Genomic DNA, 27,779 nt, shown 5'->3' with positions numbered 1-27,779 from the left:
TGATTTTAACAAGTGTTTTTTTATTTTAATTCATAAGACACTATATGGGTACAAAGATGATTAAAACAGTCTCTCCCTTGAGTAATTCACCACAAATTACAGTGTACTTTGCTTTACAGACACACTTTGCAAAGCTCTTATAATGAAGTGTAGGGTCTAATTTCAGAACACTCTTTCCTACGTATGAACAGGTCTTTGTTCACTAATTTACAAATTGTTATTCAGGTTTTAGTCATTAGCTTTTGACCTTTAGCCTGTGCACTTTATGTAAAAGAATTGAAATTTTCTGATACCTAACTAATTATTGGGTGTTTTATTGCTACCATATATTTTCATCCGAAATATATTAAGGCTCTAACCTTTATATTACTATATTTAGCTACTCTTAAATTATGAATTATCTTATGTATATGAATATGATTTTGAAGCCCTCTTTAATGAAGTTTTTTTTAAAAAAATTATGTTAAAAAGAACCTCATGAACCAGGAACCTTGGGCATTTATTCAATATTCAATGATTGGTACATACTTAATAATTTAACCAAATATTTATTGAATAACTACTATGTACTGTGGAGGACACAAAGATGAGTCTGGCATAGTCCTTTCCTATAAGTTGCCCACACCCTAGTGGAGGGATTAAAGAAAAAACACAGGCAGAGAATGCATATTTGATATGTGTGTGTGCAAAAGTCTGCCTGCAATACAGGAGACCCGGGTTTAATCCCTGGGTTGTGAAGATCCCCTGGAGAAGGAAATGGCAACCCACTCCAGTATTCTTGCCTGGGAAACCTCATGGATAGAGAAGCCTGGTGAGCTACAGTCTATGGGGGTCACAAAGAGTCAGACATGACTGAGCAAGTTTCACTTCACTTAATATATATATATTTAAAATAAGCATATAAAAATGTATTCTATATATATGTGGTATGTAATAAAATATACACTATAAAACATGTAAATATTCTCTATTATTATATACTTATATTTATATTATATGTATATTATATATATTTAATATATAAAACATGTATTTATAAAAGTAAGTAGTAGTGGTACTATTAGGTTTTTAAGAAGAGAGCTATTATTCCTTTTAGTGGATTATAAAAGCTACTTAAGTGAGAAACTTGTATGCAGGACAAGAAGCAACAGTTAGAAATGGACGTGGAACAGTAGACTGGTTCAAAATTGGGAAAGGAGTACATTAAGGCTGTAAATTGTCACCCTGCTTATTTAACTTCTGTGCAGAGTACATCACGTGAAATGCCAGGCTGGATGAATCACAAACTGGAATCAAGATTGCTGGGGGAAATAGTAACAACCTCAGAAACGCAGATGATACCACTTTAACACTTAAATGGCAGAAAGTGAAGAGGAACTAAAGAGCCTCTTGATGAAGGTGAAAAAGGAGTAAAAAAGCTGGTTTAAAACTCAACATCCAGAAAACTAAGATCATGGCATCCAATCTCATCACTTCATGGAAAATAGATGGGAAAACAGTGGAAACAATGACATACTTTATTTTGTTGGGCTCCAAAATCACTGCAGATGGTGGTGATTGCAACCATGAAATTAAAAGACACTTACTCCTTGGAAGAAAAGTTGTGACCTACCTAGACAGCATATTAAAAAGCAAAGACATTACTTTGCCCACAAAGGTCCATCTAGTCAAAGCTAAGATTTTTCCAGTAGTCACATATGGATGTGAGAGTTGGACTATAAAGAAAGCTGAGTGCCGAAGAATTGATGCTTTTGAACTATGTTGTTGGAGAAGACTATTGAGACTCCTTTGGACTGCAAGGAAATCAAACCAGTCAATCCTAAAGGAAATCACTGCTGAATATTCATTGGAAAGACTGGTGCTGAAGCTGAAGCTCCCATCCTTTGGCCTCCTGATGCGAAGAACTGACTCCTTGGAGAACACCCTGATGCTGAGAAAGATTGAAGACAGGAGGAGAAAGGGATGACAGAGGATGAGATAGATAGATGGCATCACCAACTCAATGGACATGAGTTTGAGCAAGCTCCAGGAGATAGTGAAGGACAGGGAAGCTTGGCATGCTGCAGTCCATGGGGCTGCAAAGAGTTGGACACAGCTGAGCGACTGAACACCTGCATCTTTTCTGAGGATTAAACCTAGAGTAACTTTAGAGAGAAACCTCATGATAACAGGATTCAGAGAACAGTGATACCCCAGGAAGAGAAAGGGCTATTTTGAGATAGCATGTATGGTGGGTGAGACTACAACCTGGGCAGGAAGTAAAAACAGGAAGACAAAGGCAACCCAAGTTCCCCCTTTGCCTCGCTTTTTGCCTTGGGACACTGGTGCCTGTTCTCTCACAGGGATCAGAAGTAATAAAATCTGAGCAGTGCTGATGCCCTGCTTGAGTGAGAAGCTAAGGAAAATGGGTGGGAACTACTGGGTCTAAACCAATGACTTACCTGTTGGCCTCCACCCCCTAGGATAGGTAGATTATAGTTTTAGAAGTGCCTGCTCCTAAGGTGACTTCTCCTTGGAAGAGAAGGTTATGAAATCCTGAATTGAGGAGTTGCTTGGTGGGGGCAGATTTTTGGTGCCTGGAATTTTGAGCTCCTGGGGCTGAAGATCTGGTTCTGGTCTGTTTTCCTGAGGAGCTAGTACTCCCCAAGGAGTGTGAGCTCACAGGCCACATTTCACACACTGTTAAGAGAGTTTAGACTAGGCAGACCCAGACTTTAGAAGTCAACAAAGTGAACGTGCTAAAAGAGATAAGTGAAGATGTTAATAACATGAAGCAAGAAATGAAACGGTAAAAGAGAACCAAGTAGAACCATTTAGGTATAATAGTTAACAGAGATGCAGTTATATAGGATAAGTAGTGAAGTGGGTGCAAATGAAGAGTGAATTAAAAAAACTAGATGATCAGATTATGTAACTTTAATAGAACTTTATAGAAGGGAACAGATGAAGATAAACATACTGAAAACTTAAGCAAAAATGAAGCTATGTGGAGCTGAAAGTAAAAGTTACAAGATTCATATAATAGTAATCTCAGGCAAAAAAGTGAAAATGAGTAGAAGGAAATCTTTTAAAAATAATAGAGATAATTCATCAGAATTAAAAACAAAAGACTTCAGCTTTAAATAATGATAGACTACCAGATAGGAGAGAGAGAAGGAAGAACTGCCAAATAGACATAATAAGATCTAAGAACATCAAAAACAGAAAATTCTCAATGTTCCCAGAGAGGAAGAGCAATATCATAAAAAGAACAAGAATAACCTTGACATCTTACTTTTTAGCAGCATTATTGGATGCACGTTTAAATGGAGTAATAATTCTAAATGTATTAAAGGAAAAACATTTAAACTTAGAATTTTTTATCCATTGACATTGTCATTCAAATGAAAGGCAATGATAAAAAATATTGTTAAGTATACAAAGCCTCAGGTTTGCTGCATAAGTCATAGATTTAAAACACTTGTAGAAATAGTTAAATAGATCAAAGAAACTCAGTAGACGCTGTAAAAGCTGTGTGTACCAAGAGTCTTGAAATACCTTGGTAAAGTCTGTTGGTGTCCAAAGAAAAAAGGAGAGAAAGACCAAAGAAGAGGACACAGTATATTGATGATAACACAGATTTAAAATGTGAGATAATATACACATGATAAGCATTGAGAAAGGAGAGAGAACATTGTTACATCAGAGAGTGCTAAACTGGAAGATGTAGACAACAGATTTTCAAAGCCATAAAGGATTAAAAAAAAAGTATAGAGTGGGACAAGTTGTAATAAACTTGAATAGTAGAAACAATTTCAAGTAAGTTAATAGGTTAGAAGTACCTGTTAAAAGACATAATGTCAGGTTGAATTTTTAAATTTCTAGCTAAGTGCTATTTTACATGAAGCACATTTGAAGCATGAGGGCACAGAAATATTGAAAGAAAAAGAGTGGAAAAGAACGCACTAGGCAAATACTAACCAAAAAAAGCCTGAGTAACTGAATTAATATTAGTTAAATCTACCTTGCTACAAACAAATCATCATCATTAGAGATACTGAAGATTACTGTGTAATGATAACAGTTCAATCCAAACAAAATGTATAAGTTTAAACACATGCAACTAATAAGGTAATCTCAAAAATATGTATCAAAAATTGACAAAGCTCTATAGAGAAATTGGCAAATTCACCACTATAGTGGGAGATTTTAATGCACTTCTCTCAATTACTAATATGTGAAACATATGAAAACAGAAGTAAGGATATTTAACAATACAATTAACAAGCTTATTTTGGTGGACACATACAATTGTGCATCTAACAATTAAGGAATATACATTTTTCTTAACCACACATGGAAAGAACATTTACCAGAATTAATCTAACCAGGAAGGAAGCAAGCCTTAATAAATGTCACAGATTATGTTCTCTAACAATACACAATTAAGTTGAAAGTTAATCAAAATGAGATTAAATACTGCATATATTTGGAAATTAAATCACGTGCTTCTAGATAAGTCATGGGTTAAAAAAATACATCCTAATGAGAAAAAGTTTTTAATTTCTAGAACTGAATGGTAATGAAAACACAGCATATCAAAACTGGTGGATACAGTAAAAATGTGTTTCAGCAGAAATTTATTAATATCACCTACTGTATATACATTAGGAAGGAGAAAGGCTAAAAGGGAACTATATATCCAACTTAAAATTTTGGGGAAATATCCCAACAGAATATACACAAATAAGTAGTAGGAAAAATAAACCTAAGGATGAAAATAAATAGAAAGTAAAGGTACAAAAGAGAAGATCGGTAAGACCAACATTTTATTCTTCAAAAAGACCAACAAATAGACAAACCTTTGGCAAAAATAAGAAAGAAAGAAGTAAAAAATAATATTTCACAGGAAAAAAGGAATACAGCTGCAAATAAGGCAAAAATTAAAAGGATAAAGATTAAAAAGATACAGGAATAGCATCACCAACTGTTTACTAATAAATCTAAAAACTTAGGCAGCATATTAATTCTTCATATTCTAGTATAACAAAATTAGACCAGTGAAAAGCAAACATATGAAAAAGATCTATTTTGTTTATTTATATAGATCTAAAACCTTAAATAAAATATTAGGAAGTTGGATTCAACTGTGCTTATAAATAGGTCATAATCATGTTGGATTTTCCCTGAAATACAATGATGGTTTAATTTCAGAAAAAAATCTGTAAATATAAATTCCTACATTAATATATTAAAGGAGAAAAGATATCATCATTTCAAAGAAAGCGCTTGTCTTGTAGTAAGACCCAACATACATTCATAATTTAATTAGGAATGAAAGAAAACCTCCATAACCTGATAAAAGATTACAGCAAATATCATTTTAAATGGGAAATGTGAGAAGCATTTTCTTTAAATAAAGAGCTAGTCAAGGAAATCAGCTTCTAGTAGTTTTTTCAATATTGTTGATCTTTGTCTAAGACAAGGAAAATAAAGTCATGAGAATTGGAAAGCAGAAATAAAGCTTTTATTATTTGTAGTAATATACAAATGACTAGACAAACTCTTATAATAATAAGAGAGCTGAGAAAGATAGCTGGATTTAAGGATGGTATACATCAATAAATAAGAGTGTCAAATCAATACATTGTACACCTTAAACTTACACAGTGTTGTATACCAACTGTGTGTGTGTGTGCTCATTCAGTCATGTCCAACTCTTTGTGATCCATGGGCTGTAGCCCACAAGGCTCCTTTGTCCATGGAATCCTGCAGGCAAGAATACTGGAGCAAGTTGCCATTTCCTACTCCAGGGAATCTTCCTGACCCAGGGATCAAACCCACAGCTCTTGCTCCTCCTGCATTGGCATGAGGATTCTTTACCGCTGTGCCACCTGGAAGCCCTATATACTAATTATACGTCAGTAAAACTGGGGAAAAGAAGATTGATACGCAAATTCAATTGCACTTCTTTTCACTAGCAACCAACAATATAAAATGCAAAAAAAATGAAGACATGTAAAACTGTATTCACAAATTTATAATTTCTAGAAATGCAGCATTAGATTTGTAAGGCCTCTTTGAGGAAAGTTATGAAATTTTATGGGAAAACATTGAAGAAAAACTCAAGTTTTTCTTGAGTATATATACCATAATTTAGGTCAAGAGACTAAATATCATAAAAATGTATTTCCTCATATTGATGTACATATACAATGCAAATCCAATCAAAATTCCTCTTTTCGCAACCCTAAAATTTATAGTGAAGTACAGAGGGTCAAAAATAGCCAAGGCTTTTTTGAGTATTTTGCTGTAACAGAAAATAAGACTATTTAGTTAGCATAGTGTGATAATGATATAGTAGTAAGCAAATTGACCAGTAGAATAAAATAGAAAGTGTAGAAACATATCCATACATGTCTGGAACATTTATGACAGTGGTAGTATGGTGCATCAGTGGAAAAAAGGAGAGATTATTCAATAACTGGAGTTCAAATAAATGGCTGTCCACAGGAAGAAAAAGAAATTGGGTTCCTATCTCACATGGTAGACAAAAGTCAACTTCTAATCAGTCAAGGACTTAAATAATAAAAATTTACATTTAACTTTTAGTGTAAATATAGGTGAAACCCAAAGTTATTAACATAAAAGAAATGAGGAGTAAACTTGACTTACATTAATCTTTAGAACTTCTCTTCATAAAACAGCATTTTAGGGAAAGCTGATAGATTATAGACTAGGAGAAGGCTTTTGTAACCCAAATAACCAAGAAAAAATTAATATCATGAAATCTCAGTGTTTCTTACAAATCAATACGAAGTAGACCAACCGCCTAGTAGAAAATGGACAAGCAACTGGACAGGACCAGACATTTTTACAAACAAGGACCTACATTTGGCTAATGAACATGCAGTGAGATGTTCAGTTTCATTAGTGATCAGGGAAATACAAATCAGGACTTCAGTGAGATAAACTAAAAATTAAAAAGTCTGACAGTAATAGGTTTTGGAAGAGATGCAGATAAAGAGTCTCTTTAAATCGTTGCTGGTGAGAGTACACTGGTACAACTACTTTGGAAAAAGGGTTTGAAAATGTTTTGAAAAACATTATCTATTAAAGTTAACCATTCACATACTCTATACCAAGAAATTTAATTTCTAAGAATATACCCAAGGAGTTCTTCTACATATATACCCTTGGAGACATACACAAGTGTTTATAGGAGCAAAAAACCCAGAGTTATCACAAATTCCCTCTTCCTAGAGAATGAATAAATTGTGGTATAGTCTGACAATGGAATATTTTACAACTGTGAAATGGTTGAGCTACATGTAATAATATCAATGAAGCTATGAAGTTTATTTTTAAAGTAATCATAGTTTTGTTAAGATATAATTTACTTACTGTAAAATAGACAGATTTTAAGAGTTTAACTGATGAATTTTTATATATGTATACTTTTGTGTAACCACTGCCCAGAACAAAATACAGAACATTTCTACCCCCACCAGAAAGTTCTTTTGTTCCTTTTTCCTAAGTGCACTTTGTGCCACTCACCAGCAATGGTGTGAGAGTTCTAGTGTTGCTCCCCATCCTCTCCAGTGCTTGGTATTGTTCAGTTCAGTCGCTCAGTCGTGTCCGACTCTTTGCGACCCCATGAATCACAGCACGCCAGGCCTCCCTGTCCATCACCATCTCCCAGAGTTCACTCAGACTCACGTCCATTGAGTCCGTGATGCATTCCAGCCATCTCATCCTCAGTCGTCCCCTTCTCCTCCTGCCCCCAATCCCTCCCAGCATCAGAGTCTTTTCCAATGAGTCAACTCTTCGCATGAGGTGGCCAAAGTACTGGAGTTTCAGCTTTAGCATCATTCCTTCCAAAGAAATCCCAGGGCTGATCTCTTTCAGAATGGACTGGTTGGATCTCCTTGCAGTCCAAGGGACTCTCAAGAGTCTTCTCCAACACCACAGTTCAAAAGCAGCAATTCTTTGGCGCTCAGCCTTCTTCACAGTCCAACTCTCACATCCATACATGACCACTGGAAAAACCATAGCCTTGACTAGACGGACCTTAGTTGGCAAAGTAATGTCTCTGCTTTTGAATATGCTATCTAGGTTGCTCATAACTTTTCTTCCAAGGAGTAAGCATCTTTTAATTTCATGGCTGCATTCACCATCTGCAGTGATTTTGGAGCCCCCAAAAATAAAGTCTGACACTGTTTCCACTGTTTCCCCATCTATTTCCCATGAAGTGATGGGACCGGATGCCATGATCTTCGTTTTCTGAATGTTGAGCTTTAAGCCAACTTTTTCACTCTCCTTTTTCACTTTCATCAACAGGCTTTTTAGCTCCTCTTCACTTTCTGCCATAAGGGTGGTGTCATCTGCATATCTGAGGTTATTGATATTTCTCCCAGCAATCTTGATTCCAGCTTGTGCTTCTTCCAGTCCAGCGTTTCTCATGATGTACTCTGCATAGAAGTTCAATAAGCAGGGTGACAATATACAGCCTTGACGTACTCCTTTTCCTATTTGGAACCAGTCTGTTGTTCCATGTCCAGTTCTAACTGTTGCTTCCTGACCTGCATACAGATTTCTCAAGAGGCAGGTTAGGTGGTCTGGTATTCCCATCTCTTTCAGAATTTTCCACAGTTTATTGTGATCCACACAGTCAAAGGCTTTGGCATAGTCAATAAAGCAGAAATAGATGTTTTTCTGGAACTCTCTTGCTTTTTCAATGATCTAGCGGATGTTGGCAATTTGATCTCTGGTTCCTCTGCCTTTTCTAAAACCAGCTTGAACATTAGGGAGTTCACGGTTCACGTATTGCTGAAGCCTGGCTTGGAGAATTTTGAGCATTACTTTACTAGCGTGTGAGATGAGTGCAATTGTGCGGTAGTTTGAGCATTCTTTTGCATTGCCCTTCTTTGAGATTGGAATGAAAACAGACCTTTTCCAGTCCTGTGGCCACTGCTGAGTTTTCCAAACTTGCTGGCATATTGAGTGCAGCACTTTCACAGCATCATCTTTCAGGATTTGAAATAGCTCAACTGGAATTCCATCACCTCCACTAGCTTTGTTCGTAGCTTGATATAGTTAGTATTTTTAATTTAGATACTTTGGTAGATATATATGGTATCTCATTGTGGTTTTAATCTGTGTTTCCCAAATGACAAATGAAACTGGTCATGTTTCATATTTATGCTTATTTATTTATGCTAATTGGTCTTTGAATATCTTTTTTTATGAAATGTCTGTTCAAGTCTTTCTCCCATTTTCTATTTCTTTTTAAAATGTATTGATTTATAGAAGTTGGTTACATATTTTAGGTGTAAGCCTTTGTCACATACACAAATAAATGTATGTACAGTAATAAGCATTATAAGAAGGTGACTTAAGAAGAGGACATGAAAAGAATTACTGCTTGCTCAAGCAGGTGTCTTATGAAAAAAAAAAAAAAAAGAGAGATCATTAGAAATTGAGGGTCTTGAAACTGATTCCCTGCAAACTGTCCCTGCCCCCACAGGCCATATGAAGTCTCCTTCTACAGGCAGGTACACACTACATACTCCAGTCTGAAAAATGTTGGTTTGGAATATATTGAGTCTGTTTTCATTTTTCTAGCTTTATTGAGATATAATTGACATATAACATATAAATTTAAGATGTACAACAATGATTTTATATATATATTATGAAATGCTAATCACAATAATTTTAGTTAATACATCCATCACCTCGCATAGATTAATGTTTTTATTGTGATAGAAACTTTACACAATGGAGTATTACTCAACTGTTAAAAAGAATACATTTGAATCAGTTCTGATGAGATGGATGAAACTGGAGCCGATTATACAGAGTGAAGTAAGCCAGAAAGAAAAACACCAATACAGTATACTAACACATATATATGGAATTTAGAAAGATGGCAATGATGACCCTGTATGCAAGACAGCAAAAAAGACACAGATGTGTATAGTGGACTTTTGGACTCAGAGGGAGAGGGAGAGGGTGGGATGATTTGGGAGAATGGCATTGAAACATGTATACTATCATGTAAGAATCGAATCGCCAGTCTATGTCCGATGCAGGATACAGCATGCTTGGGGCTGGTGCATGGGGATGACCAGAGGGATGTTATGGGGAGGGAGGTGGGAAGGGGGTTCATGTTTGGGAATGCATGTACACCCGTGGTGGATTCATGTCAATGTATGGCAAAACCAATACAGTATTGTAAAGTAAAATAAAGTAAAAATTAAAATTAAAAAAAATAAAATAAAATAAAGATCTATCCGTTTAGCAGCTTTCAAGTATACATTACAGTATTGAAGGCTCAGCAGCACCTCTAGCTAGAAATTCTTGGCAGACAAGTGGAAATGAACTTTTGGTATAAGGGTAAATTACTCAATTTCTCAGGCTGTTTCCTCTTAAAGAACAGGAATATCAACACCAACCTGTCTATTTTCATTATTTGTTCTACTTGTGAAAACAAAATCACTGAGGTGACTGTTAAGAAAAACTTTAAAGTGGTGCACTTGCTTACTTTGCTGCTGCTGCTGCTGCTGCTAAGCCGCTTCAGTCGTGTCCGACTCTGTGCGACCCCATAAACAGAAGCCCACCCAGACTCCCCCGTCCCTGGGAGTCTCCAGGCAAGAACACTGGAGTGGGTTTCCATTTCCTTCTCCAATGTGTGAAAGAAAAGTGAAAGGGAAGTCGCTCAGTTGTGTCTGACTCTTAGCGACCCCATGGACTGCAGCCTACCAGGCTCCTCCATCCATGGAATTTTCCAGGCAAGAGTACTGGAGTGGGGTGCCATTGCCTTCTCCCTTGCTTACTTTAGTGATCCATTATTACCTTTCTCCACTGCTGCCTTGGACTCACTGAGACCCATTAGGGCATGTTTAGTGATTTTGGGTGCCATCAGTCCTATGACTTACATTGTTTCTTTCCCATATAATTTATATTAATTATTAGTCATATAATAGTTGCCATTGCTGCTACTGCTAAGTCACTTCAGTCATGTCCGACTCTGTGCGACCCCATAGACGGCAGCCCACTAGGCTCCTCTGTCCCTGGGATTCTCCAGGCAAGAACACTGGAGTGGGTTGCCATTTCCTTCTCCAATGCTTGAAAGTAAAAAGTGAAAGGGAAGTCACTCAGTTGTGCCCAACTCTTAGCGACCCCATGGACAGCAGCCTGCCAGGCTCCTCCGTCAATGGGATTTTCTAGGCAAGAGTACTGGAGTGGGTTGCCATTGCCTTCTCCAAATAGTTGCCATTACCCTTGGTAAATGATTTGAATGGTAAACAAAGCAGGAAAAATAACTTCTTCCCTCTATTCCCTCATTCCCTTTTATTAAAGATAACCATTGTTAAATCTCTTATGTGTTCTTTTCAATACATTCTGTATAATTTTTGGTGTCCACTTTTCACAAATGAATTTACATTACATAAACTTTTCTTTTTCATTGAATGTATTTTGGGATGATTTCCTTATTCTTTTTAAAAAAAAGCAGCATTGTATTCAAAACCATGGATTATTTTATTATTTTATATAAAATTATTATTTTATTATTTTATTTATTTCTATTATTTTTCCCTTCTGAATATGAAATATTTAAACTGTTTCAGGCCTTTTCTATTACAAACAATAGTGCAACAAATGTTCTTGTAAATATACGTTTGTATACCGTGTCAGCATATAGGATAAATTCTTAAAAGTTGAACTACTGATCTCTGAGAGTGTGCTTTACACATTTTGATGGTTTATAACTGAGTAATCCTCCCATAAAAAGCAAGTGAATGAGAAACCTGTTTCCCCACACCCTCACCAAGAGTTTCATCAAACTTAAATTTATGTCCATCTATTAGGTATAAATTGGTAACTCATTGTTTTGATTTGGATTTTATTAATTTCGTAAAGTTGAGCATCCTTTTATGTGCTTTTTTATAAAGTGACTGTTCCATTTTCCTGGTGGTAAAGAATCTGCCTGAAATGTGGGAGGACCTGGGCTCATCCCTGGGTTGGGAAGATCTTCTGGAGAAGGGAATGGCAATCTACTCCAGTATTCTCGCCTGGAGGATCCCATGGACAGAGAAGCCTCACAGTTTACAATGCATAGGGTTGCAAGGAGTCAGACACAACTGAGCAATTAAGCAGCAGCAGCATTCCATTTTCCTATTGAAAAAATTTTATCCCTCAGTAAAGTGTTCTAGCTATTTATGAAAAGTAGAAAATAAAGACTATGAAGTCCCAGAATGTTTCCTTTTAGCTTAGCTTATCCATCTTATCCCAACTCATACATATTATTCATTCATTTTTAAATATGTATTAAATATTTATTATTTACAAAATACCAATAGGCTCTATCCTTGAAAAGGCAAATTTTGTTAGATGAGGATGTATGCTTGGGTCTCTATTTGTAGGACCTGCCTACTCAGGTATTAAGTCCAAATATTGGTATTTGACCAAACTTCTCCTCTATGAATGTTCAGCTTTCTAAGCTTTTCGAAATAAAATAATCTCAAGCTGTTAGTTAAACAAGTAGAAATTTGTTAACCAAAAGGTTGGTTTTCTACTTATGATAGCCTCAGATTATCAGCCTATTACTGCTGTGTTCTTGCTATTTGCTGTTTCATGGTTGATAAATTTGGGGCGTGACTCCCTGAACACAGCCAATAAAGGGAGTTCAGAAGTTACTGTTCTGATGGTGAGGTATCTCCACAATCTGCAGTGTCTACCCTAAAATTATACCAGTTTTTATTTGGTTGATTCATGTATAATTTCTCTTCAGCCTAGAAGGCTCGTGACACGCAGCCCTGGGCCACTTAATCATCTGATCAGTCCAAGTATTTGATGCAGTTTCTCCTTCAACTGCTAGCAAGCAGGAAGCAGGGAGTCTAGTAAGTTATTGGATGGACTTTAGACAAGAGAGAAAGTGTGGAGTCCATACCACTGCTTGTGCCCTGTTTGCTATCACAAGCAAATATAGGAAGCAAATAGTTAAAATTTTATAAATAAGTAGAGTGTTTTTGAGGGGATAATGTTCCTGTTCTGGATCTTTTGCTCTTCTCCCCAGTCTCTCTGAAATAAGAAATAGGATCATTTCTTTGAATACAAAGGTCCTCTACTTTAGACTTGTAGCGTGTCAGTCACCAACCTCTTGGGGGTGTGTGTGTGTGTGTGTGTGTGTATGTAAACCAAGTGTTTGAAAGATTGCTAGAAATGCAGGTTCAAGATAGTACAGGTAGTTCTTGCTTTACACAATAGTGCAGAACCATAAAGATAGTGTATATTGAAGCTGTGAAAAATGATTTTAATAATCAATGGGAAAAATTATGATCCATGCCCTTTAAATTTTTGTTAAATATTAAAAAAAAACTCCCTGTTAGTTATAAATAAATATAGGGAATGAGACAAAAGTAAAGCTATTTTTTTTTGCACTGTAATTTAAAACATTAGAAATATTGAGAATTAAAGTATCTTATTTTTTGGTTAAAAAGTTATCAAGATTAGTTTAAAGAATGCTTACCTTCTTATAATACAGAGGGAAATATCTTTTTTATGCCTTGGCAAATTGTCATAGTGTTTTACAAGCTTGGATTAACTTGTAACATGGTATCCTTTGTCTTTCCAATGTCATGAAATATCTCTGAAAATTCTTTAAATTTGTATTTTGTGGGCACCATATTCTCTGAAGTATCTTCATCCTTCCTCATTTATGCTGCTAAGTTTGCCTTACTAAGTTCCTTTGGTTGCACATCTGGATTCTTTCAGTGACAGTGTCAACATTCTCATGGTCAGCTATTTTTCTATTACTCCATTTACATTTGATTCAGATTTTACTTCTAGTATTATCACTTTAGTTTCTTTGTTGCAGTTTTATCTTTGTTGGCAAATTACCTGGGAGACAAAGAGGCAACACAACTGTAAACATTGCTGTCTGTGTGTGAACTGAGTAGCAGATGGATGGTGTCCAGTCACCAATAGACATGATTGCTCACTGGCCATGATGCATATCTGTAATTACATGGTGATGGTGTATTGAAGAGCTCGCAGTGAAGTTTGAACTTTATGCAATGATAGTTATTGTACCATAGTGACTAAAATTTGAACTGTGTTGCTGGGTGACTGATACTATTTAACTAATTCATGATGACTGAAATTCATGCCTATCAGGGCTGTGCAAAGCCAATAACTGCCTGAATAAATTGGCTATCACATGGTACTGATTGCATATGATTTCTGTAGTAATTGCAGTTTTGTTGGGTATGCTGATTGTACAGTGAGCCCATTCTTTTGGGCTTTTTGGAGGTGACTCACAGAATGTAAATTTTAATCTTCTATCTACCTATATCAGGACAGGCTCGATTATGCTGTGGTAACAAATGACCCAGATCTCAGTGTTCTTGACGCCTTCCATGGCACATTGGCTTGGAGGAAGGAAGCAAGTTCTGTTTCCCTTTGTCTTCACTCAGGGACGCAGGCTGAGGGAACTCTGTCTCTGTGCTTCTATTCTTACTAATGCAGGTATTGAGAACATGTAAACCACAAGCTTTCAAAGTTTCTGTCTAGAAGTGACATGCACTATTTCAAATCACATTTTCACTGATCAAAACAAGTCATATGGTCATGTCTCAAAAGACGTAGAGAGGCAAGATTCTAATACGTGCCTTGAAGACAGGAATGTTGGGTAAGCACCATCAATAACTACTGTGGATCCAGAGAGTTAACTTGTGGAGTTTATCAGGGAAGGGCAGTTGAGGACTAGGATTACAGACCTAGATGTGTGAGATTATTTCTTTTTTCTAATGAGAGATTGAAGTTCAAGGCAAAGTTATGTGTACTGGTATTCTATGAGCCTGGACACTGTGATTAGTGTTCAAGGTTGCAATGAAGCCAGGAAGTTATAATAGAAGCCAGATGAATCACTGGGGTAAAGCAGGACTATTGACAGAACCCTGGAGATCAGAAATCATTCAGATGAGACCTCTGAGACTGTCTACTGTTCTAAACAATTTCAATTCCTTTTTGGTCTGAGTCTTCATCTGTGCTTCATTTAAGTTGATGACATCTTTGGAAGTTCTGGGATACTTAACAGAGAACTTAGGCCTCGAAAGAAGTGTAGGCTAGGGGTTGGCAGAAGGCATGGTAAGGGTATTCTAGGAGTAAATGGGTAGAGGCTGCAGAAGTGCAACCAAAGGTAGGATGCTGTGAAAGTGGTAAGAATATAGATCTTCTTTAAAAAGGATAACGTTGAAGAACGACAGGGAGTGAATTGCATAATGATCCTCACACATGGACATCACCAGATGGTTAACACCGAAATCAGATTGATTATATTAAAGATGGAGAAGCTCTATACAGTCAACAAAAACAAGACCAGGAGCTGACTGTGGCTCAGATCATGAACTCCTTATTACCAAATTCACACTGAAATTGAAGAAAACAGGGAAAACCGCTAGACCATTCAGGTATGACCTCAATCAAATCCCTTATGATTATACAGTAGAAGTGAGAAATAGATTTAAGGGCCTAGATCTGATAGATAGAGTGCCGGATAAACTGTGGAATGAGGTTTGTGATATTATACAGGAGACAGGGATCAAGACCATCCCCATGGAAAAGAAATGCAAAAAAGCAAAATGGCTGTCTGGGGAAGCCTTACAAATAGCTGTGAAAAGAAAAGAAGCAAAAAGCCAAGGAGAAAAGGAAAGATATAAGCATCTGAATGCAGAGTCTCAAAGAATAGCAAGAAGAGATAAGAAAGCCTTCTTTAACGATCAATGCAAAGAAATAGAGGAAAACAACAGAATGGGAAAGACTAGAGATCTCTTCAAGAAAATTAGGGATACCAAGAGAACATTTCCTGCAAAGATGGGCTTGATAAAGGACAGAAATGGTATGGACCTAACAGAAGCAGAAGATATTAAGAAGAGATGGCAAGAATACACAGAAAAACTGTACAAAAAGGATCTTCATGACCCGGATAATCACGATGGTGTGATCACTCATCTAGAGCCAGACATCCTAGAATGTGAAGTCAAGTGGCCCTTAGAAAGCATCACTATGAACAAAGCTAGTGGAGGTGATAGAATTCCAGTTGAGCTATTTCAAATCCTGAAAGATGATGCTGTGAAAGTGCTGCACTCTATATGCCAGCAAATTTGGAAAACTCAGCAGTGGCCACAGGACTGGAAAAGGTCCGTTTTCATTCCAATCTCAAAGAAAGGCAATGCCAAAGAATGCTCAAACTACCACACAATTGCACTCATCTCACATGCTAGTAAAGTAGTGCTCGAAATTCTCCAAGCCAGGCTTCGGCAATACGTGAACCATGAACTTCCTGATGTTCAAGCTGGTTTTAGAAAAGGCAGAGGAACCAGAGATCAAATTGCCAACATCCATTGGATCATGGAAAAAGCAAGAGAGTTCCAGAAAAACATCTATTTCTGCTTTATTGACTATGCCAAAGCCTTTGACTGTGTGGATCACAATAAACTGTGGAAAATTCTGAGAGAGATGGGAATACCAGACCACCTAACCTGCCTCTTGAGAAATCTGTATGCAGGTCAGGAAGCAACAGTTAGAACTGGACATGGAACAACAGACTGGTTCCAAATAGGAAAAGGAGTACGTCAAGGCTGTATATTGTCACCCTGCTTATTGAACTTCTATGCAGAGTACATCATGAGAAACGCTGGACTGGAAGAAACACAAGCTGGAATCAAGATTGTCAGGAGAAATATCAATCACCTCAGATATGCAGATGACACCACCCTTATGGCAGAAAGTGAAGAGGAGCTAAAAAGCCTGTTGATGAAAGTGAAAGAGGAGAGTGAAAAAGTTGGCTTAAAGCTCAACATTCAGAAAACGAAGATCATGGCATCCGGTCCCATCACTTCATGGGAAATAGATGGGGAAACAGTGGAAACAGTGTCAGACTTTATTTTTGGGGGCTCCAAAATCACTGCAGATGGTGACTGCAGCCATGAAATTAAAAGATGCTTACTCCTTGGAAGAAAAGTTATGACCAACTTAGATAGTATATTCAAAAGCAGAGACATTACTTTGCCTACTAAGGTCCGTCTAGTCAAGGCTATGGTTTTTCCAGTGGTCATGTATGGATGTGAGAGTTGGACTGTGAAGAAGGCTGAGTGCCAAAGAATTGCTGCTTTTGAACTGTGGTGTTGGAGAAGACTCTTGAGAGTCCCTTGGACTGCAAGGAGATCCAACCAGTCCATTCTAAAGGAGATCAGCCCTGGGATTTCTTTGGAAGGAATGATGCTAAAGCTGAAACTCCAGTACTTTGGCCACCTCATGCGAAGAGTTGACTCATTGGAGAAGACTCTGATGCTTGGAAGGATTGGGGGCAGGAGAAGAAGGGGACGACCGAGGATGAGATGGCTGGAATGCATCACAGACTCGATGGACGTGAGTCTGAGTGAATTCCGGGAGATGGTGATGGACAGCGAGGCCTGGCATGCTGTGATTCATGGGGTCGCAAAGAGTCGGGCACGACTGAGCAACTGAACTGAATTGAACTGAACTGATTTCATGCTTTGTATTTGTCTCTGTCTTTAACCCTGAATTTATTAAGCTCTGCAAATCCTCCACAGTGTACTCAGATGGCTGCCCTTAAAGTGCTTGGCTGTATACTACTCTGTGTCCCTGTTGCTTAATGCTTCAATCCATTCACATATCAAATTAATTTAGAATCACACCATAGTTGTGCTCATGCCTAAACTTTCTGTTTTTAATCTAAATGTGATTCAAACTTCTTGTCCAGACTTTGTCTACTAATCTGCATTAGGAGCAAAAATATTTAAGGCATAACTAGTCTAGCAGGAGCCCTGTGAGACTGCATTCATGCATTTCCTGGCATTAGATGGAATATTTTATTTGAGAAAAATATAGCTAATATTAAGTGGTTAATTTTGGTATGAGCTACTCACATCTGGAATTAAACAGTGCATAGAGTACATTATAATCAAATGGTCACATTATATTTAAATCTTCCAGTCAACTAAGAGCTTTCAAGTCGAACGTCTTTATTCTTGGATACAATACCAGACTAATCAGCTGAACTTAGATTTTCTACCTAGACATTTTGATGTTATGTAGACTCACCCATAGGGCTTCCCTGGTAACTCAGAGGGTAAAGAATCTGCCTGCAATGCAGGAGACCCAGGTTCAGTCCCTGGGTAGGGAAGATCCCCTAGAGAAGGGAATGGCAACCCATTCCAATATTCTGGCCTGGAGAGTTCCATGATCAGAGGAGTCTGGTGGGCTACAGCCTATGGGGTTGCAGAGTCGGACATGACTGAGCGACTAACACACATGTACACACAGGCTTACGCTTAGTGTTGGACCCAACACTTTGGACAACTTCTTTCGTTCTTTCAGTTTCTTATTAATTTTCTAAGAACAGAGCTATAAGGGGGTCTTTGGATTCCCGGGACTTGCCCTATCTAGTGTTCTTTTGCACAGGCATGCTGTATTATCCTTTTGAAACTGAATATTCTCCCACCCCTAAATTTTGGTATATTGTAAAAAGTATTAGTGAAGAGGTCTGAGACATGTCAGTTCAAGGAGCATTCTCAAAAGGGCATCAGAAGTTTTGCTATTTATTCAATATTATAATTTTTCCGTGTGACTTAGTGTGTTTGTGAGATTATATTACTGAAATATGTAAGAGTCTTCAATTTTTTAAACTGTTTATAACACCAAAAATTCGTCATTTAATATTAGGGCAATACACTTTCTTCAGCGAGACCAACCAATGTGTTAGAAATGATGAAAGAATGGAAAAATAACCCAGAAAGTGATGAGGAAAGCACAACAGACCAAAGAGACAGCAGGTCTGGACAAGAGGAGCTGAAAGTTTACAAACCCAGCCGAAATGTCCCTGATGTCAGTAACTCTTCAGATGAAGAGGAAGGAAAACAGGTAGGAAGAACCAACAAAACATAGGAAGAACCAACAAAACAGGTAGGAAAAACAATACCTTCACAACACTTGGAACATTTTTGCAACTCTTTTTTGCCGTTGGAATGTAATGCTTTGTAACAAAAGAGACCTGCATGATAAAGAAAGTAAAGCTTGAAACTAGCATGATTTAGTGATGTGGCCTAGACGCTTATTTTAAGATCCATGATTATATAGGGGAGGGGTCTGCAAACTTTCCCTTTAACAAATAGTGAATATTTTAGGCTTTGTAGGCCATAATAGTCTCTGTCACAACTTCTCAATGCTGATATTATAGCATGAACACAGGCATAGACAGCAAATGAGTGTTCCAGCGAAACTTTACAGACAGGTGGTGTGCCAGATTTGGCTAATGGGTCACAATGAATAGTGTATGTATTTTACCAGATTATACAATTTGGAATGGGTTTATGTATTACTTCAAAAATTACTATTACATTAGTTAGTCATTTCCAATTTTATGATACCTAAAATTGTTTGTATAGGCTTACTATTTTACTTTATTAGATATAGTTTTATTGTTTTTGGTGAATAAAATCTAGCAACATTTGGTTAATTCTAGATTGCATTCTACCAACTCAATATCCGGATAATTTACCCACATCCTCTTTTCTTTTGTTTCTGTGTTTGAGGAAAAATTTTCTGTATGTTTGTTCTCATTCTCATCTTGAAGTCTAATCAGCATGTTTGAGCTCTTCTTTAATGATGGAACATCTTGCCACTGGGGGCCAGGTTTACCTCCAGGCACCCCAGTTCTTTTGAGGAGTTGCTGCTTTTCAGTTCTCTGAGACCTAGAGACGGGCAGAGTGGAGAGAGGGATTGAAGGGTAAATCCTGACCCACAGTCAGGAAGGTACAGCATGGCTGTCTGTACCTGCCCTGCCACGAATTCTGTCAGAAACTTGAGGAAAGAGACCCAGTAGAGTGATCTGGTTGATTTTTATTTATGCATTGGGAATTTCTTCGTCTAGTTGATAGCAAATGTCTAGATAATAGGCTTAACGTTTAATTATTTAGACATTTTGAAATAGCCATATTTTTATGTAATGTAAACATAAGGTTATTGAATCCCTCTCACCCTCTCCAGTCTGTCAACAACTCCTGCAGTGCTTAGCAGCTGTGTGTATTTGGTATTCTTGTTAAAAATAATATCCTAAAAACCCATGTTTGCATTTCCTCATTGAACATAGTTTGAAAAATTTCTTGTTAGCTGACTTGGAATTTTATACACACTTACATGTGCACACACATATATAAACATACTCACACATATATACATACACACATACACTCACACACTCTCATGCACATACATTATGTTTTACACACATGCATCAACAATATACTCACACATGGTAGTGATGATTTAGTTGCTAAGTCATGTCTGACTCTTGTGACCCCATGGACCCACCAGGCTCCTTTGTCCATGGGAAACCCCAACCAAGATTACTGGAGTGGGTTGCCTTTTCCTTTTCCAGAGGATCTTCCTGACCCAGGGATCAAACCCAGGTCTCTTGCAGGCAGTCTCCTGTATTGCAGATGGATTCTTTACCAGCTGAGCCACCAGGGAAGCTTGTATATGTGTATATATCTACATATATGCATATATACAAGTATATATATATGTGTGTATACTCACATATATACAAACACAAATCCAGACATACACATGCATACACACATTATCTTTTGTAGTCTTGGATCATATCTATGTTCACTGAATCTGAACATAAAATATCCTTGTAAACCAAATGTTTGGTTGTCTTCCATCTCCTTTTTCATTGCTCTGTCGCGTCTCTGCTCTCCTCCTACGCTCTCTTTGAGTCAGAGTAGAGGGATAACACTTGCCGTGATGTTCTCAATGTGATGTTCTCAGCTACTTCCAATTAGGGAACAGAAGGATTGGAATTTGAGGTGCTTATGGATGCTAGAACTAGACTCAGTGGATTGAAAATTTAAGAATATACATTTCTACTTATCAACAAGAGCTTTTCCACAATCAGAGCTCACCTGCAGTAGCACAGGCGGGACTGTGGATAGTAAACCTCACCTTTCAGCCATTGAATATGTTCATGCAGGCTCTGGAAAACTACTTGTTATAAATGCTGTGCCAGGAATTTCTACATAGTGGGTAGGAGTTTGCCCTGGATGTCCTTTAAGGACTTTCCTGTGCTCAGGTTTTGGCTGTGACATCTTGGGAGGAATACCTTACCTCATTTGGGAGTTTTTCTGAAGAGTGTTATCCCTTAAAAGAAAATCTTCTCTTGTATATTAAGTTTTTTCATGGATTTTTATGAATAAATATGCACTTTGTTAATTGCATTGAAGTTGAGTTTAAGAAATTACTTCTTTTCCCCCCCAGATCTTCATTAACAGCAAATAGTAGAGAATAAGATCTAAAGTGATAACTGAAAATAGGATTGGCCATTTAATCTTGAGTCCATGCAGGATTCATATAGTAACTAATATCCTTAAGAGTGAAACTTTAATTTTATTAAAAATCATTCCAATAATATTGAAATATTTCCCATGGGAAAAATTCATTTGTTAAAATTAGATTATATGGATAATTTGATATGATAAATATTTACACTTACTATAAAGAGATGTATATGATTCTTTTTCCATTAAAATACTTGAAATTTGGCTTTACTGTAAATGCAGATTGCCACAGATCCTGCTTTCCATTGTATCATTGTTCTCTCTTCTGGAGAATCTGATAAATCCATTTAGAGCTCCTGATTTTGTAATTCTCACAAATGAGAGTAATCACACTTTTCAGATAAGTGACAAAGTACTTGGAAAACTAGCAGAAAAAGTGAGGAATTATTTAAAAACAAAAACAAAAAACACTTGAACTAAGCACCTTCCTCTTTTTCTGGGTAACTCAATGCCCTGGGCATTATGGAAAAATACACTGTGTATCTCCTCATTGTTCATGTTTGGATGAAGATATTATACTTCACCATTTCAATCTTATTTTCAAATAGTTGGCGTTTGGCAATGTCCATATTTTAATTTTCATTTTCAACATTTAGTTTGTTTTCAGTAGGTGTATTTTTTTGAAGATAGAAATGTTCTCTCATATATCTTGTATTTTACAGCCTGAGTATGTCTAGAAAGTGTTTTGTGTTATTGGGAACCCTCTAAATTCCCCACAATGGGTTCTTAATCTACTCTATCAGGCAGACCCAAGAGTTTAACTCCTATAGCAGCATTGACTCATCTTCAAATGAGACACTTGGCAGACTATTGCTTATTGCAGGAACATGCCTTTTCACATTCAGTCCTTAGTGATTTCTGATAAGCAGTACACTGCTTTCATTGTTCATTAAGCTCAAAAAACAATCGAGGAGAAATGAAGGTCTGTAATTAAAATGCACAGCCCCATAACCATAGAGGGAGCGACTAGCAACTCTGCATGTAACAAAAGTATATTTGCATTATAGAATTCTCGCTTAATAAGGAAGAAACTTCTTAGCTGTTAATTTGCTTATTGAACACAGTCTTGAATATACTTATTTAGTGAAAATGGAAGATTTTTGTGATCATTTTTCTTGACCGAAAACACGGACTTTACAAAATCAAGGAAATGGTACGTGTATCAGATATTTTTTCATCCAGTCTAGAAAATAGAAAAGCAAGGTATTTTAGCAACTTTGAACAGTTATTTTGAGCAATGCAATGTGTTCATTAGCAGTTCTTCAAAGACAAAGAATATTTGAATTAAATAAGATTGAAATTAAACGGTCGAACTTTGTAGTATATTGACCTGTTGTTGTGAGGAAAAAGTCAAGTTTTCTTAGTATTTTAGTAGTGTAGGATAAAAATTTCTGTTGTTACAAATTAAATCTTAGTTCCCGGAACCCCTGTGAATCATGTGCAAGGTTTGTGGTGCTTCCATGTTTGGGGCACACTTTTATATTCCATTCCTGAAGCACTGAAATCTGGCATGTGTGCCAAAGCATTCCATTTACAATGTCCTACTGGTTAAAAGCACAGGCTCTAGATCTGGCTGCCTAGATTCAAATCCTGGCTTTACGACTTACAAGCTCTAGGACCTTGGGCAAGTCTCTTGGCCTCTGTTTCCTCATATCTAACATGGGAATAATAATGACATCAACCAAGAGGTAAATGAAATCATGCATATAATACTCTTGACATATGGTAAGCGTGCATTAATGTTAGCTATTATTAATTTTATTATTATTTTGCTAAAGAGCATGCATGGCTTCCATGTGGCTCAGATGGTAAAGAATCTGCCTGCAATGTGGGAGACCTAGGTTCGATCCTGGGTTGGGAAGATCCCCTGGAGAATCCCATGGACTGACAGGCTGCAATCCATGGGGTCTTAAAGAGCTGGATGTGACTGAGAGACTGACACTCTCACTTCACTTTAAAGAGCATAGAGTATTGCTAAAATCGCATGTTCTTTCTTGTCTGCTTTAAGGCTCCTTTGGGCAGAGGTGTGGGCCTAAACTAATGAACAGACTGAGAAATATCATTCTCAAAGGTGATCAGGTGATGCTTCCAGCCTCTCTTGCCCTCTCAGTTTGGCAAGATCCCTAAGGCACTGTGGTAGATTGGATTGTTTTTCCCAATTATTTAAAACCTCTCTGTAAGGAATATGTACATTCCTACCCTTTCTCCCTATTAGAGTAGATGGATATTTTCTCATCTCACTAATGTTGGTCTTAGCTATATTACTGACTTTAGCAAACAGAATGTTGAGGTGTGATATAAGCAGAGACCATAAAAGTGTTTGCATGATTTAGCTTGCTCTTATTTCGGCCACTTGCCGTGAGAAGAACATGACTACAGAAGCCACAGTTCTTGGAATTATGAAGGTCTGTGGAACAGACTTGGAACTCAGTACAAAACCTGAAGTCCAGCCTAGCACCACCAAGTGAAAATTAATGTTCATTGTTTTAACATACTGAGAGTTTTCTAGTTCTTTTTTATGTAGTTGTATAGAAAAGAGTTAACATAGCAAGCCTAAGCAGCTATCCTTAAAAAGGCCTGATTTCAAGGTTGGCCCTTGGCTGGCTTTTGGGGACTTAGATTTTGGGATAGCTACTATTAACTGATAAGAATGATTAATTGTGCCTAAACCTTACGAACAATACAGTTAATACTGACCACCTGCTTTTCCTCTGGAAGTCTGGAATTTTGGTAGGTGCTAGGCAGAGAATGCCCCCATGGCCAGCTCACAATAAAAATGCTGGGTGTTGAGCCTCTCTGAGCTTCCCTGGTTGGCAGCCTTTCACATGTGTTGTCACAACTTGTTGCTGGGGTAATTAAGTGCTTCCTGTGTGACTCCTGGGAGAGGACTGTTAGAAGCTGGAACATAGTTTCCACTGGACTTCTCCTCAAGGGTCTTTTCACTTCCTAATAGTGCTCTGCATCCTTTCACTATAATAAATCATAGCAATGAGTACAGCTCTATGCTGGTTTCTGTGAGTCTTCATAGTGAATCATAGGACCTGGAGACCTCCCAAACACAGTAGCATAGCTGTAGCAGTAGCTGACTAATACAGGTACAAATAATTAATTGTGCTAACATGAATTTTGGCCTGTTGTTCTTTGATCTAATGCTGTCAGCAAAGCCACTTGCTAGTTTGGATTCATAGACTTCCAATAAACAACAAGGCTTTTGTCCCTACTTCTCTTCCCATTAGAATCTCCTATGTAAGACTTGAGTTTCACCACAGATTTAGCCAGACTTCCATGATTGAAGGGACATAGTAGTGAATCTTTTCAAATCATTTCCCTGCTCTCCCAAACCTGTCTTTTGCTCAGCTCCCCTTAGAGATTATACCTGTTAGTATATGCTATGTATATTTTTCCCGATGGAGAACCAACCCATTGGGTTGGGTTGTAAAAACACTGCTTCAATTTCAAATGTATTCATTTGGGTCCATTCATCTCTCATCCTACCTTTGTGCTATAATTGTCTCATGTATTACATACATGTAATTATCAACCCTACAAAACAGTGTTTTCATTTTTGCTTTGAGTAGTCTTATTTCCAAGAAATTAAAAGGAAAATTGTCTCTTATATTTACCCAGATGCTTATCATTTCTGATCATCTTCTTTCCTTTCAGAAAAGCTGTGCTCCTGTATCTAGTATTGTTTCTCTTCAACCTGATGAACTTCCTTTGCATTTCTTGTATTGAATGTTTGCTCTCAGTTTTCTTTTATCTAAAGATGTCTTTATTTTGTCTTAATTTTTGAAGGACATTTTCTCTGTTTACAGAGTTCTGGTTTGACAGGTAATTTTGGTCCACACTCTAAAGATGTTATTCTTCTGCCTTCTGGTGTTGGATTCTCTGATAAGAAGTCATTGGTAATTTGAAGTGTTCTTTTCCTGTATGTAATGTGTTGCTTTTCTCTGAATATTTTCAGGATTCTCTCTTTATCTTTGGTTTTCAGCAGTTTGACAGTCATATTGCTTAGACGTGTTCTTCACATTTATCTTGCTTGGGATTTGCTGAACTTTTTGGATCTGTATTTCTGTCTTTTGCTAAGTTTGGGAAATTTTGTAATCAGTTTCTTTTTGCTGATACTCTTAATTACTCATATGTTAGACCACTTGATATTGTTCAGTAAGCCTCCAAGGCTGTGTTCATTTTTCTCAACCTGTTCTTTAAATTGGATGCACTCTATTGATCTATCTTCAGGGTTACTCTTTTCTCAGTTGTGTCCATTTTCCTGTTAAATCTGTCTGGTTTGATACTTAATTTCAGATACCATATTTTGTTCTAAAATTCTTATTTGCGTCTTTTTAAAATTATTATTTCTATTTTTCTATGGAGACCTATTTTATTTATGATATAATTTTTCACTTTACATCATTGATAATAGTAATGATAATCACTTATTTGCTAATTCCAATATTTGGGTTCATCTCAGAATCTGTCTCTATTGATTATTATTTCCGTTAAGTAATTTTGGATTGTATCCTGGACATTGGAAATGTTGTGTTGTATAAACTCTGAATTCAACTGTGTTCCTTCAAAAAGTGTTGACATTTCTGTTTTAGCAGGTAATTAGTTGATTGGATAAAAACTGAAAATTGTTTCTTAGCAGTTCAAATCTTAGGTTGGTTCATTTATCTTAGGTGAATGGAATGTAAGAGTCTCTTTCTCTGGCTACCTGCTTTAGGAATTCCCTCACTATGCTTTGGCGTCTGTGGTTGCTTCGAATTGTGCCCACTAGTTCTTTAAATCAGAGAGAGAAAATTGTGAAAGCATCTGGAGTAAAGGGAGGAGGCACATTGCCATCAAAGGAGCAATTTTGACATATCAACAGAAGTAATGGAAGCCAGAAAATAATGGAACAACATTGTTAAACTGCTAAGTGCGAAATAATATAAAACAAGAAACCTGTCAACTTGGAATTCTATATCTGGTGATATTTTCCTTCAAAGATAAACATAAAATTTTTTAAAGTTTTCAACTGTGTAAAAGATGAGAGAATTTTTACGAGCATATCTTACTATGAAAAGTGAAAGTGTTAGTTGCTCAGTTGTGTCTCACACTAAGCAATCCCATGAACTGCAGCAGGCCAGGCTTCCCTGTCCTTCACTGTTTTCTGGAGCTTGCTCAAACTCATGTCCATTGAGTCAGTGATGCTATCCAGCCATCTCATCCTCTGTCATCCTCTTCTCCTCCTGCCCTCAATCTTTCCCAGAATCAGGGTCTTTTCCTGTGAGTTGGTTCTTTGTGTCAGGTGGCCAAAGTATTGGAGCTTTAGCTTCAGCATCAGTACTTCTAATGAATATTCAGGGTTGATTTCCTTTAAGATTGACTGGTTTGATCTCTTTGCTGTCCAAGGGACTCTTAAGAGTCTTCTCTAACACCACAATTTGAAAACATCAGTTCTTTGGCACTCAGCCTTCTTTATGGTCCAGCTCTCACATCCATACATGACTACTGGAAAAACCATGGCTTTGACTAGACGGACCTTTGTCAGTAAAGTGATATCTCTTTTTTTTTAATAGGCTGTGTAGGTTGGTCATAGTTTTTCTTCCAAGGAGCAAGCATCTTTTAATTTCATGGCTGCAGCCACCATCTGCAGTGATTTTGGAGCCCAAGAAAATAGTCTGTCACTGTTTCCATTGTTTCCCCATCTATTTGCCATGAAGTGATGGGACTGGGTACCATGATCTTAGTTTTTTGAATGTTGAGTTTTAAGCTAGCTTTTTCACTCTCCTCTTTCATGTTCAAGAGGCTCTTTAGTTCCTCTTTGCTTTCTACTATTAGCGTTACATCATCTGCATATCTAGGTTATTGATATTTCTCCTGGCAATCTCAATTCTAGCTTGTGCTTCATCCAGCCCAGCATTTTGCATGATGTACTCTACATAGAAGTTAAAAAAGCAGGATGACAATATACAGCCTTGACACACTTCTTTCCTAATTTTAAACCAGTCTGTTTTTCCATGTCTGGTTCTAACTGTTGCTTCTTGACCTGCATGCAGGTTTCTCAGGAGATAGGTAAGGTTGTCTGGTATTCCTGTCTTTTTAAGAATTTTCCACAGTTTGTTGTGATCCACACAGTCAAAGGCTTTAGTGTAGTCAAAGAAGAAGTAGATGTTTTTCTGGAATTCCTTTGCTTTTTCTATGATCCATCAGATGTTGGCAATTTGATCTCTGATTCCTCTGTCTTTTCTAAATCCAGCTTGTACATCTGGAAATTCTTGGTTCACATGCTATTGAAGCCTTGCTTGAAGGATTTTGAGCATTACCTTGCTAGCATGTGAAATGAGCTCAGTTGTACTGTAGTTTGAACATTGTTTAGCATTGCTC

General features: G+C 37.1%; 1 protein-coding gene across 1 annotated transcript in view; it reads left to right on the top strand.

The window, feature by feature from the left end:
- STK33 (serine/threonine kinase 33) overlaps positions 1–27,779 on the top strand; it is a 100,762-nt gene that overhangs the window by 61,125 nt on the left and 11,858 nt on the right. Inside the window, exon 11 of the mRNA XM_018059501.1 lies at positions 18,733–18,930. Within this exon, the coding sequence (XP_017914990.1) occupies positions 18,733–18,930 (198 nt within the window). The remainder of the gene's footprint in view (positions 1–18,732; positions 18,931–27,779) is intronic.

The sequence above is a fragment of the Capra hircus genome, chromosome 15 (assembly GCF_001704415.2).
Source record: "Capra hircus breed San Clemente chromosome 15, ASM170441v1, whole genome shotgun sequence".
Taxonomy (NCBI): Eukaryota; Metazoa; Chordata; class Mammalia; order Artiodactyla; family Bovidae; genus Capra; species Capra hircus.
This window is presented reverse-complemented; position numbering and strand designations above follow the sequence as displayed.